Genomic DNA, 13,612 nt, shown 5'->3' with positions numbered 1-13,612 from the left:
TTTTCAGCATGGGAAGGCATCCATACAAATTACGCTGAGATTTGTGTCTGTGATAACCCTGCCTTTGGCTTGATTTTTACAGAGAACCCAAGCTAGGCAGGTAGTCACATTTTATTAGGATGTTGGCAACACACAGGTATGAGCCATACCCCAGTGGCCAAGCTCCTGGTCCAGTACCGTCCCGTCTCCACCCCTAGAGACTCAGAACTCACAGACAAAAAGACGCTTCTCTCCACAACTTTTGTCATTCCATTGGCCATTGGTGAAGATCTCCACACAGTTCTCTGATCCACCATTGTTGTTGGGCTCCCCAGGAGCCCAGTTAGAATAGACCAGGGACTCTCCTGTGGGGTAAATGAACTTGCCCTCTGTGCGCTCGTCTGTCATGCTCAGAAAGGCAGCTTTGTTGTACGCTGTGATCAGCTGCTGTATGGCGGTGTTCTCAGCAGCAGAACGTGGGGAGGCCAGCTGCCCTCCAGCCTGCCTGCACACCTCCTTGGCATCCGCAAAAGACTTTTCGGAGCTGCTTGTCCTGAAGATCTTGTCTCCAACGCTTCGGCCATCAGGGAAGATCGCAGCTGAAAGAGGAATGAAGGTGAGCTGAAGGGGGACAGCTCCTCGCTACAGTTCTGGGGCTGTGAGGAATTTCTACTGGAGCTGAAGCCTCCTCCCAACCTTCTCACGAAGGGTATTAGGGAACCAGAGGTGATGAGACAAAGGCACTCCATTCCAGAGGAGTCTTACTTTCATGGTGTACCCCGTGAGTGGGTGCAATATCCCCCCATTCACAAGCAAGCCTACCGGAGCTTAAAGAAATTAAATACAAGGCCACCAGTTTGACACCAAATCTCAGACACAGGCCAGGAGACGGCTCAATACATAAAGCTCTTGCTACACACATATGAGGAATTGAGGTTGGATCCACCACACCCATAGAAAAGCTAGACATAGGTAAGTCTGGAACCCCAGCAGTGGAAGTGGAGGCGGGGGGAGCCTAGGGTGGCATGGAGGGCCTCACTGACCAGCCAACCTTACTAAAACAGTAAGCATCAGGTTTAGTGAGATGAGAGATCCTGCCTCAAAAAATAAATAACGAAATAGGACAAGTAGAGGCTGGAAAGATGGTTCAGAGGTAAAGGGGTTTGCCTCTTGCTGCATAACCCGGTGACCAGAGTCCATTCCTGGAATCTATATAAAGGTAGGAGGAGAGAATTGACTTCACAAAGCTGTCCTCTGACTTCCAGGTGAGCCCCGTGGTACACTTTGCCACAAAAGGTATGCATGCACACACACACACACATACACACACACACACACAAAATGAACCAATAAAGGGGTAAAGAACACTTGACATCAACCTCTCCCACACACAGAAAGAGACAGAGAGAGAGAGAGAGAGAGAGAGAGAGAGAGAGAGAGAGAGAAGTGTGCTGGAGTTGGAGAACAGTCAAAGAAAGAGTGGAGCACCTGAGAGTTGTGTCAAGTCCCAGGCTGGCCTCAGCCTCCTGGCCTTAGAAGTGCCAGAGAGTGGGTGAGGTACCTCTGAGAGGTGAGTGTGTTCAGAGAAATTGGGAGTGGGGTTAAGGGTGAAACTCAAATCAGAATCAAACCAGCTGTTAATGACTACCTGAGGCAAGACAAAGTCACTTCCCTTGTCACTTCCTTGACTCTGAAGTGGTGGGTCACATCACAAAACTTCATCTGAGTAACACATCACATCTCTTTTACTCAATGGGTCCCCATCCCTGTGGCTTTTGTACCCATGCTTGAAAGTCTGCAAAGGACTCTCGGGGGCTCTGGAGAGGGCTTGTACTCTGGAGAGGTCCTATAGTGTGAGGCACAGTCCAAGCTGTGCCCCAACACACTGTTCTTCTCTGATTGTCTGTAGAAGGATCTTGGGGAGGAGCCTCCATGGGCTCAGGATGGTACTTAGAGCAGCTCTGAACAAGTAGTGTAGTACTCATGTGCTGTCTCACAGGGTTTATGATCCTGGCTGAGCTTGCATATGCTACACGGATATACCTATTCATCATCCAAAGCACATGGAAGGACTGTCTATCTGTCTTGATGTGTGTGTAAGTCTGTGTGTTCTTGTATCACACTTGGCGCTCATGTGTGTTGATGGATGTTGAATGTGCGGCTCTAGTTGCACGTCTAGCCCTAGACTTAGTTCCTGCTCATTCCCATAATAGACCTAGAGCAAAGCTCAGCCAAATGAGGAACCCCAGCTCAAAAAAGGACCAGAACACATCACTGACAGATTTCGATTGGATCCAGGAACTCACCTTTCTTATAGCGAGAGAAGGAAGCTTCTAGATTCTGTAGTTGGCCTTTTAAGGCCTCCACCTGTTGATTCAGTGCAGCGCTATCTGTGGAGGAAGGAAAGGAGGGAAATGTAAAGCTTATGCTGCAAACCTGAGAATAACTTCATCTCGGGTTCAAGAGAAGATTTACATCTGCATGAACAGCTTCTAGCTGTGAATGGTTTTTCTTTTTTTCTAAATATTGTTGTGTGTGTGATGTACATGTATGTATGTTACATGTGTATGCACATGTAATTCATGAGTAATATTGGACATCTTCCTCCACCACCTACCATCTTATATATCGAGGCAGAATCTTTCACTTGAACACCCTGCTTGATTATAGACTAGTCTAGCTAGCCAGTTAGCTCTAGGGTTCACATCTCTGCCCTTATAGGGCTGAGATTACAGGCAGACTGCCATGGCCACTCACAATTGGGGACCTGAACACTGGAACACATGTCTGTATGGCTATCACTTCGCCTGGCTGATCCGTCTCCCTGGAATGTTTTTGTTTGTTTTCAAGACACGGTTTAATGTAGTCTAGGCTGACATGTAACTCAGGGATCTTCCTGTCTCAGCCTTCTGAGTACTAGGATTTCAAGTATGATCCATGACACCCAACTTTTGCTCAGGGATTTTTTATGGTCCCTAAATTAGGCCCTGAACTTAAACTAAGTCTGAACCAGATGGCAAGCCAAACCAGATGGCATCCCGCCACAGGAGATATCATGACAACCATATTCTTGGGAGGAAGACTAGAAATACACAGTCTTTATATATTTTTCACCCACTGGGTGGTTAGATACACAAGCCTGACCTATAAACCAGGAAGTTAGCTGTTGTCACCATTTCCCATGGTCAGATAAAGAAATTACCAAGTTGCCTTCCCATATGACTTAGATAATTAAGCCAGAACCTAATTGGCCCTCCACCTGTCTGCTGACCTTAAGTTCCATTTACCACTTGTCCTAATGAGGTCACCATGCCTAGCTGAAGGATGCTACATCACAGTGTGTGTGGGGGTCCCAGTACCTGAAGCTTCTGCCTTACCTGGAAGTCCACTTTCACCTTTGGCTCCTTTTTCCCCAGGAGTACCTCTGTCCCCCTTGAGTCCTGGGGGCCCTCTGGGTCCTGAAGCTCCCTGTGGACCCACAGCTCCTGCAGGGCCTGAAATCCAAGAATAAATGGCTGAGCCGTGTGCCCATTTTCCAGCATTTTCACCTCATTGGACATAGTTTATCCTAATCCTGGCTATGTAACCTTCTCACATACAGGCTCCCCCAGAACCCAGACACATGCCCACTCTGTGTATGGCTGTTCTTATGACACAGCAATCAACTTTGTCTGTACATAATCCATGAAAAAGACTCCCCGTGCCTTAAAACAGCCCTCTCCCTACAGACAAGCAGTCCCAGAGACCCCGCATTCACCCTCCTTGGAAGCAGGGTGCTTCCACATCCTAGCTTTGACTTACTGGGTGAGCTGAAAAGGGGATAGAGGCCCTGGCAGCTCTCGGGAGACACAGTGGAACTCCATTCAGCCCCCCGTAGATTCATCACTTACCTGCTGCCCCGTCATTCCCAGGGGCTCCTGGCTCACCAGGGGCACCTCTTTCTCCCTTGGGGCCCACAGGGCCATTTGCTCCCGCAGATCCTTGCATGCCCGGAGCACCTATGTCTCCTGAGATGGGAACGAACAGTGAGAAACAATGGGAAGAAGATGTTCAGTGTGCACGCTTTCCTCAGCAGGAGACCTTTTCAGAGAACTGTGGGGTTAGGTAGAGAGTTGGGAACATTGTTCTTTGCTGCCTGGGGTTCCTCTGTGGAGGGTGATGGAGAAATTCTGTCAGCGCAGCGAGATGTGAGAGAGGTGTGCACGTCTTCACAGTGCCTCGGGTCACACCTAGGGCCTCCACTATCGTTCCTCCTTTCTGCCTCACTGGCTAGACACACTTGTCACCTACCTTTTGGCCCAGCCTCTCCTTTAGGACCTGGTATGCCTTGAGGTCCTATGTCCCCCTGTTTCCCAGAGGGGCCTTCTTTCCCAGCTGGTCCAGGCACACCCCGAGGTCCTGGAGGTCCTGGCAGAAAACGAACAGCGCTGTCAGTGACACTGACTCCTTTGGCAGTGGGAGTGGATAAGATGAATGTCAGAGGTCAAAGAGGCAATAGTCCATCCTGAAATGACACAGTGTCTTCCTCAGAGCATCCTCCTTCCCTATTCCTGGGACAGGTTCTGTGCCTGCCACTTGCAGAGCCTTGTGATAGAAGCAGTAGCTGTAGGCACCAGATAAATAACATAACCCATGGCTCACCACGTGGTCCAGAGTCTCCCTTTGGTCCAGGTTCTCCAGCAGAGCCATTGTCCCCCTTGGGTCCAATTGGACCTGCAGGGCCAGGCATCCCCGAGAGTCCCACACGTCCTGGCAAACCTATAGAAACAAAATAAATGAATCCTAAGTTAGTCCTAGGCTCAGGAGGGATAAATGTCTACAAGACGAAGTCTTTGGAATTTCTTCAGCATGGACAGCCTATAGTCACATACCCTGGTACTTTGGTGACCCACAAAATGAAAATCAGTGTCCCCACTTAGAAGAAATAAATATCCTTGGCTTGGAGGTGAATTCAAGCAGAGCTTCAATCTATGAAGTGTTCTTGCCCCTGCCCCAAGGTCACTGTATCAGCAGAAGGAATTCTGTCAGCACTGATTGATTAGTGACCACAGGACAAGTGTGCAGATGTATATGCACATGTATATAACTGCGTGTGTATATGTGGGAGAGTGGATTGGGAGTGTGTGTAAGGAGAGTCAACTATTTTACTTTTTTGAATCAGAAATTGCACTACATAGATAACTTGTTTATTATAATAACAATAAACTTGTTATCTACTTGATCATTGTTTATTTGTGAAGAGCCCCTGATTCACAAGGAGTAAAAACTTAAAAATAAGAGTGCACAAAAATGAAAATTAAACAAACAAAAAAAGTCGGGTGGTTGTGGTACATGTCTTTAATCCCAGCATTCAGTAGGCAGAGGCAGGCAGATCTCTGTGAGTTCGAGGCCAGGCTGGTCTACAAGAGCTAGTTCCAGGATAGGCTTCAAGACTACAGAGAAGCCCTGTCTCGAAAAACAAAAACAAAAACAAAAAAATAGAGTATAGCAAACTAAAGAGCCTCTGTGCAGTGAAGGAAATACCCAACAGAGTGCAGAGACAACTCACCAAGTGGGACAAAGCACTTGTCAAATATTCACATAGCAAAGCTTTAAGAGCCAGTATATTTAAGGGATTAAGAAAGGCAACAATAAAAAGCAAATGATCTAATTTAAAAATGCACAGATTATCTGAGCAGACTGCTCAGGAGAAGAAATAAAACATCAGAAAGTAATTTTAAAAAATGTCAATTTCAGTAGCCATCAAGGAAATGTAAATACAAACTATAATCAAATTGCATTTTGCCCCAGTTAGAATGGCTATTATAAAACAAAACAAAATAAGCCACGTGTTTTCCTAGCATTCAGGAGAAAGATCTCTGAGGCCAGTCTGGTATGCATAGTGAGTTCCAGGTCAGCCAGGGCTACAGTGAGAACGTATTTCTAAATCTCAAAAGCCCATGTATATGTATGTATGTATGTGTGTGTGTGTGTGTGTGTGTGTGTGTGTGTGTGTGTATTACACACAGAAACAACAATTGGTAGGGACGATATAGAGAAAAGGGAAGCTTCATACAGGAAGATGAATGAGTATAGCTGTTGTGGAAAATTGTGTTAGGTTTTCTAAAGAAAAACTAGAGCTATAATTACCATATGATCCTACTATTCCTGGGAATATATTCAAGTGATATGAAATCAAAAAACCAAACAGACACCTGCACACCCATATTTGCTGAAGCATCATTCACCACGGCTAAGATATGCCGACAGCCTAGATGCCTACTGATGGATGAATGGGTAAAGCGGTATATATCCACAGTGGGATACTATCCAGGCATAAAGAAGAATAAAATCCTATCATTTTTAGAAAAGTAGGTGGTTGTAAGGAACATCATATAAAGCCAGACACAGAAAGACAAGTGTCCCATGTTCTGTTTTCTGTGGATACTAAAATATACACCAATCTGAATGTGAACTAGTGATTAGTCAAAGCAGTTGGCAAGGGAGGGCACGGATAAGAGGGGTCAGGTTGGACTATTTTGTATGTGTGGTCTTCAAGAGACTCATAACAAACAATGGCACGTGGGTAACTATAAAAGAAGAGAAAGTGCGATAGAGCTCTCTCCTCACAGAGTACTGCCCTGCACACCATGTCCTCAGAGGAAGCAGGATTAGAAGAGATGTAGCGACTAAACCCTATGTAGATTATTTTAGAGAGAAAACAGATGAAATTCCAGGTTTGAAGACTGCTCTCTGACAAGAGAGGCCTTCCCAGGGCGATAAGTGCAGGTGGGATGGGGCGTCTGTGAATTTTCTGGAAGAACTGGCCTTTGTATTTCTTCCCATGTGTGAAGTACTGGGGGTTACGTGACTGAGCCACATCACATATGTACCCAGCTAAGACAGACATACCTTGACTCAGATGGAACATCTCCTAGTCTGAGGGTTCGCTACAGTGACCACGGACCTAATCCTTGGCACCCTGCCACATCTCCTGCTCAAGACTGTCTCTTCTTAAGCCCCAACTGACCCTTTCAACAAATTCTGGGCTTCAAAATCTACCAAATAGATTAGCCATCAAAAGTGCCCAGGGAGTGAGTGACTGGAATGGAGGAGCCAGAAAAATAAAAAAGCCACTCTTTGCCTTAAGCTCTTCCTCTGCCTGTGGCTCAACCAAAGATCAGGAAAAATATGTGGATGAGGCCAGTTCTTAGACCCGGAAAGGGGGAGGGGAATGGGGGAGAAAAGGGATACCCTAACATTCACTCCGAGGGGGGAGGGGAGCAGGGAAAAAAAGGGATCCCCTAACAGTCAATCCATGGCTCCTTCTGGGATCAAGAGAGACATGGGAATCTCTGAGAGCACAAGCTGCCACTCTGGGTCCCTGTCCTCTTGTTTGGTTCTCCCCGTGGCTCTCAAACCCCAGCCCGTTCACACCTTTGCATCTTACCTGAGACATATCTTCTCTTGCCCTTTACCCATGTATCCTAGAGACAGAATTTATTCTAAGCGTCATGGTCTTTCTTCCAACTAAAAGCAAACTGGGATACGAAACAAGGTACTTGACCCCATCAAAACTTCACCAACCCAGTCAGCAGGAAAATGGAACTTTACCCAGAAGACTCAATATAAAAGAAAATCTTTGGTTCCATCATTTGTCAAGGGTCATTTGGCACACGCTGTTTATTCTCACTTGGAGATAGGCACACTGAGACTGTGGCACTGAGTAGGTGTCTCTGAGTGTCGTGGTCACAGAGAAGCAGCTAGTAGTCAAGATCTCTCTAGTGAAAAAGCCTGTGTTCTTTCAATTTTAACATCCCCCACTTTATGTGTTAAAGAAATTTGGTATGTTCCCTGTGGCTTTTGAAAGGATTAAATGGATTTTCAAGTGGGAACCCATCCAAGAACAGATTTGTACAAAAAAAACCAAAACAAACAAACAAAAAAACCTCATGAATTCCAATCTTCCCTTGTAATGCCTTAGGCAGCTCCTGCCACTAAGATCTGTTTATAGGACTGTGGATGTATGTAGTGGAGTTTAAATATTAAACTACCTGTCACATAGGCACCATTTAATCAAAATGAAGAATTGCTAACTGCTGGGACAGGGCCCAAGAGGTTAAGCCCAATATCAGTGATTTACCCATTCTTGGGTCAAGCAGAATCCAGAGATCCCAAGGGAGGCATCAGGTCGGCTGAGTGATGGGAGGAAACACATGTTGAATCCAAAAAAAAAACATGTGTTTGGCAGGTAGCCTGGACACCATGGGGAAAGTCACTCCCTGGAAGGGAGAAGCTCACATCCAGGTTCATCACAGAGCACCTGAGGTTGGGTCCCATTCCTGCCCCCTCTCCACCCCACCAGACTGAGCCCCTGATCCTAGCTCTACCTGGATCACCCTTCTCGCCCCGAGGACCCTCTCTCCCATCCCGTCCATCACGGCCAGGCAGGCCATTCTCTACGGGGCTGCACATGACAAGGGTGCAGGCGTTGGGTACGGATCTCTGCGAGAGAGTCTTCACTTCTGCTCCCTCGTTCCCCCGGAGCCGCATGAGCAGAACGAGCATGGACAGGAGGTGCAGCATGGCCTGCAGGGATGAGAAGGTGAAAAGACGTGATGATGATTCTAGAATGTGGGTTAGGTAGTGACCGATGAGTCTGGAGATGAGAAGTCTCCATGCCCACCATCGAAGACGAGGGTCCAGGGCAGTAAGACAGTAAGACTCCAAAAGCAGTCTGTGGAGTAGGCACATATTCTGACTTTGAGGGAGTGAGTTGTTTGACTAGCACTCTGGTAAGGGTTGGCAATACTGTCTATCTATCTCCTGGAGCCCGATGAGAATATTGCCTGTGTCTAATGGTCCTCACTGATGACTATTCTCATTCCTGGTACCCTTTCTCTCTGTCTGTATGCTGGGACAACTGGCTCACCTCAGTTGAGGCCACGTCAGTATCATCTCCCTTGCTAGCTGGATCGGCACCAACAGCTCACAGCACTGGTCCATAAATACACCTGCGTCTGAGTGCCTCTAGATGCTTGCACTGAGCTCAGACTGGAGTGTGTCTGTGTGCTTGCCAGGCAATTTAGTATTCCTGGATCAGGCACCAAGTCCATGAGGACGATTTGAGAAGAAACACAACTAAAGAGTTTTGGGGCGGTGGTGGCACACGACTTTAATCCTAGAACTCGAGAGGCAGAAACAGGCGAATCTCTGTGAGTTGGAAGCTAGCCTGATTTACAGAGCTAGTTCCAGGACAGTCAGGGCTACACAAAGAAACACTATCTTGGGTGGTGCACGCCTTTAATCCCAGCACTCAGGAGGCAGAGGCAGGCAGATCTCTGTGAGTTCGAGACCAGCCTGGTCTACAGAGCTAGTTCCAGGACAGGCTCCAAAGCCACAGAGAAACCCTGTCTCGAAAAACAAAAACAAAACAAAACAAAAAAAGAGAAAGTTTCATAGATATTAAGTTAACAGCTGGAGAGACCCAGAGACACCCAGAAGCCTACTGGACCATCTGGGGGAGGGATCCAGGAAAGCCTTTGTGTGAGAAGGGGGCATTCTAGGTAGTAGTCTATTCATTTTGGGGAGCTCTTTGAGGAGGAGCAGAGAGAAGATATTCATAAAAGTATCCAGTCACTGTTTGAAAGGGCCTTAGTCTGGCTAAGAACTAGCCACAGGGTGCAAGACTTTGGTCACTCTCTACCCAGAGTACCTGTGCCACCTTTCTCAAGAGCTTATCTTCCCAACATGACCAGCACTTTTTAGTATTGCCACAAGGCTGGCAACCATGTATGTCTTCATGCCAGGGGACAGTCAAGATCCAAACTTTGATAACATCTTTCCTTTCAGAGAAGAAGGACCCAGTGGGTAGTACACTGGCTGGGCACAAAGACAAAGGGGCCGGAACAATGAAGCGGTTCACCATAACCAGGGGCGGGGTCCATGAATGCCAGGGCTTCCCCACCAGAGAGGCACTTCTCCACCTGCTGGTGGTTATGGGCTAAAACTTCTGTCCATTTCTCATTCACAATTTCCTCAGGTCTCCTGGGACTCCCTAGAAATGCCTTATTGAACTCACTGGCCCCTTTATTACCCTTGTTTTAGCAGAGGCTCTTTTATCAGTACTGAAAGATAAGCCCAAGTCAGAGCAAAGCCACTGTTCCGTGACCTGGAGCCACCTTAACTTTAGGGTCCTGTGCCTCATTCTGAGGAAGAGTCAAGACAAAAGGCCCTCTGTTTTGCCATCTGTTCACCTGAGCATGAAGGAAGCCTGCAGGGAGCAGACCCACAGGCTTTCAGATCGGAGACAGGCAAGTTAGCTGGGGAGAGAATGGAGTGTGTCGAACCAGAGGGCAGAGCACCCAGTCTGTGTGCTTCCACAGTAAGAGTTCACTGAGGACAGTGGTTCTTCCTAATGCTGGGTGGCAGCGAATCAGAGACCCTGTGCAGTTAAGTTTGTTGTTTCATAGACACTTGAGGCTAAGAGAGAACTCCGTTTGTCCCTGCTTCTGTGCTATTGACAACATCCTGAGTTTAAAATCCCAGCCTAGTTCTGGTGTCCACTGTCTGGTGGTGCACACCTTTGATCCCAGCACTTCGGGAGGCAGAGGCGGGTGGATCTCTGTGAGTTCGAGGACAGCCTGGTCTACAAGAGCTAGTTCCAGGACAGCCAGGACTGTTACACAGAGAAACTCTGCCTTGGAAAACCAAAAGAAGAAAAAAGAAAAAAGAAATTGGAAACCATGACAAGATTCCACCTGTAGTCTCCATACCATCTGTGTTAGTCTGGGGAGACACTGCATAGTATTAATCCATATTAAGCCCACTCAGAAAGCAAATCTTCCACCAAACCAAGAAAGGTGACCTAGGAAAAGAGGATATTTTTACCTTCATTATGTCCTCCACCTCAACCCCCCACAACTCCTGATCAAGAACCAAACCTAGATTCCCCTTACTCAAAATCAGTGGGATAAATAGCCCAGTTGGACAAAAGGGTATCTACAGCAGATAGGGAAAGGAAATGGGAGGCAGGGACACTCACAGATCGCTTCTTCTCGGCCCCAGGTGCTCCAGGCAAATGAACCTCTGTTTGCCGGTTACCCACTATTTATTCATGCCAGCCCTATAAGTAGAGCCGCCCAGCGTTGGTCTTCTGAGAAAAGTCACACACACACACACACACACACACACACACACACACACACACACACTTTCTTCCTGTTGACTCACTCACACTTACCCCACCTACACTCTGGAAACCCCCAATATACCCAACACTATGCACACCTGGCCCCTTAGTGCTACACTGTTGGCCAGGGACCTCTCTACCCTGTGGGAGTGAGGAGGCATCCCCAGTGTCTGGCTATTGGAGATGTCTAAGAATCTGATGTCCAGAGCCCATCCAGGTTGCACAATAGCCTATAATGATTGAAGAAAAAGGAAACCTTCATGTTCATATCTGTGTTTGTCCAAAGGTAGGATCCGTGGCTGTGTCTACTCCCCCTTTCATTTCAAAAGTCTTGCCTAGATATTGAGAAAGAGCTGGGAGCTGCTTGGCATAGCCAGGAAGGGTGGGGCAGACAAGGAGGCTGCAAAGGCAGCCAGATATGCGGACTTTAGTTCAGGCAGCAGCAGCTTGGAAGTGAACACTATAAGAGTTCATCACTTGTCTTCCATGGCATCAACTTTCCTTAGCAAGTGGCATCTTGGTCCTTGTTCTTCTATCTTCCTAGCAAGTATTTGACTTGTATGTTGCCCTGGTTGTTAGAGGGAAGCCTTGAAATCTTGTTATTCAGTGCTAACAACCCTTTCGGCAGCTCTTAATTTTCAGGTTCTATTGGGAAGTTGTCAATTCTACTGTCATTGCTATATTTGCTTCCAGATTCCCATGACTGAAGACTTTTTCAAATCACCTTCTTCCCTCCCCCTCTGCTTTTTCAAGTTCCACATATCTCAAGGTCAAGGTGACTTTATCTCCTGATCCTAGAGTTAGGGCAATATTTTTCTTTTGAATCAAAACTCCATTTGGACATTTATATCTTTGGGAGAAAACAAGGAATTACAACAGACACAGCTGAAGTTCTCACACACAACACACATAACCAGGGAGACACCAAGTCTGCCAGGACCATTTACTGCTGGCTACAGCCTCTCTGGAAGGGAAAGGGAGTCAGTACAGTTGACAGTGAAGACAATGATGGCAGTATCCACAGCACTAAGATTATCAGTAATTCTCTGAAGTGCTTGCATTTCTACAACCAACTAACTCAATCTCTCCCACAGTCATTCCCGGCAAACTGGCCAGTGACTCTGAACTCCATTTTGGTCAGGAAGGTGCTCTATGGAAAGCAGCCACACTGTAAAAACCAAGGTGTTTTTTTTTTTTTTTCCAAACTTAAGTGCTGGTACTCAGACCCAGGAAGGTATTGAAAACTCCCAGAGAATGGTGTTGGCCTCCCCTTATCAGGTGCTGTCTTGGTCTGGAATTTTATTATCTCTGAGAACCTGGTCAGAGGTATCGTTTTTCGCTTATTACCTTACTTGTTTCCTCTTACAATTTGTGGGCTTGCTTATGTGTTGTACAGTGCCTATACTTCACTTATTTACCCCTAGTACATGCGGTTGGTAGGATGAATGTTTCCATGTCAGAAACAAAATGTAAGCCATGACAAACAGAAGTTGACATCACGGTGTTGACTTTGTGACATCAGTCCTTGACAGGATGCGCTGAGAGGGGGCACGAAGTGATTTTGTGGTGCTTTTGCCAAAACTGGATAACCTTGGTCTAAACTTGATGAAATTCCAGACAAGCCCATGTTGCGGAACAAAGAAAAATAACGCATTACCTGGGTCAAAGCCATGAGCTGTGCCAAGTGAAACTGCTAAGGAAACATAATGACTAAAGAGGATGTGGGATTACAGACTGTACCCTAGACCTGAATAATAACATTAGAGGGTAAACTTATAGAATTTGAATAAAGGTCTTGAATTCCTGAGTAGCACTGGACCCAGGTCAGTTTCCTGAATGAGGTCATCGTACTGTAGTTGTGAGACACTATGGAAGATGTAGAGTCAGCACCACATACTGAAGAAAAAGTGCTGCCTTCCCTTGGACTGGTCATCAGCTACACTCACCATTCTCCTGAAGATCCTTGCCACTTTTACAAGACATGGAAACAGAAAAATGCAGTCAGCTAGTAGTGGTGCACACCTTTAATCCCAGCTCTTGTGAGGCAGAGGGAGACAGATCTCTGTGAGTTTGAGGCTAGCCTGGTCTACGAAGCTAGTTCCAGGACAGCCAGGACTACACAGAGAAATCATAAAACAACAACAAAAACAACAAAACCCCAAACCAAACACCCCAAACAAACAAACAAACAAACAGCAACAAAACTGTCAAAAAAAAGAAAAGAAAAACACACTGGATTAGAAAGAGATGAAACTGTCTTTGCTTGTCACTGAGTGTAGGAAGTCGTGAAGATCATGCTTCAGTTAACAGTTTCCTGAGGTGACCACATACAAGGCCAGCATACAAAAAGCAATTACATTTACATGTTACACACATTTAATAACAAGTATTTGAATTCAAGCTCGGCACACTGAAATTCTATAAAAACTTATATGCATATTTTAAATGTTAAATAGGTATATT

General features: G+C 46.4%; 1 protein-coding gene across 1 annotated transcript; it reads right to left on the bottom strand.

Moving 5' to 3' along the window:
- Window positions 1-201: 201 nt before the first annotated feature.
- Sftpd (surfactant protein D) lies at window positions 202-8,544 on the bottom strand. The gene is made up of 7 exons (XM_005348569.2): window positions 8,349-8,544; window positions 4,621-4,737; window positions 4,270-4,386; window positions 3,870-3,986; window positions 3,357-3,473; window positions 2,286-2,369; window positions 202-578 (listed from the first exon to the last, which is right to left on the bottom strand). The coding sequence occupies exons 1-7, from the start codon at window positions 8,542-8,544 to the stop codon at window positions 202-204; spliced, it is 1,125 nt and encodes a 374-aa protein (XP_005348626.1).
- Window positions 8,545-13,612: the final 5,068 nt, after the last annotated feature.

This window comes from Microtus ochrogaster, chromosome 6 (assembly GCF_000317375.1).
Source record: "Microtus ochrogaster isolate Prairie Vole_2 chromosome 6, MicOch1.0, whole genome shotgun sequence".
NCBI lineage: Eukaryota > Metazoa > Chordata > Mammalia > Rodentia > Cricetidae > Microtus > Microtus ochrogaster.
The sequence above is the reverse complement of the archived record's forward strand: the minus strand, read 5'-3'. Positions and strand labels throughout refer to the sequence as shown.

Bases quoted from the DNA above. Each gene is read 5' to 3' on its own strand.
- Sftpd (XM_005348569.2), bottom strand. From the start codon at position 8,544: ATGCTGCACCTCCTGTCCATGCTCGTTCTGCTCATGCGGCTCCGGGGG. The intron at 3,474-3,869 runs GTAAGTGATGAA...CTTGGATTTCAG, and splicing joins TGGGAATGACGGGGCAGCAG to GCCCTGCAGGAGCTGTGGGT. The intron at 2,370-3,356 runs GTAAGGCAGAAG...CTTCCTCCACAG, and splicing joins AGGTGAAAGTGGACTTCCAG to ATAGCGCTGCACTGAATCAA.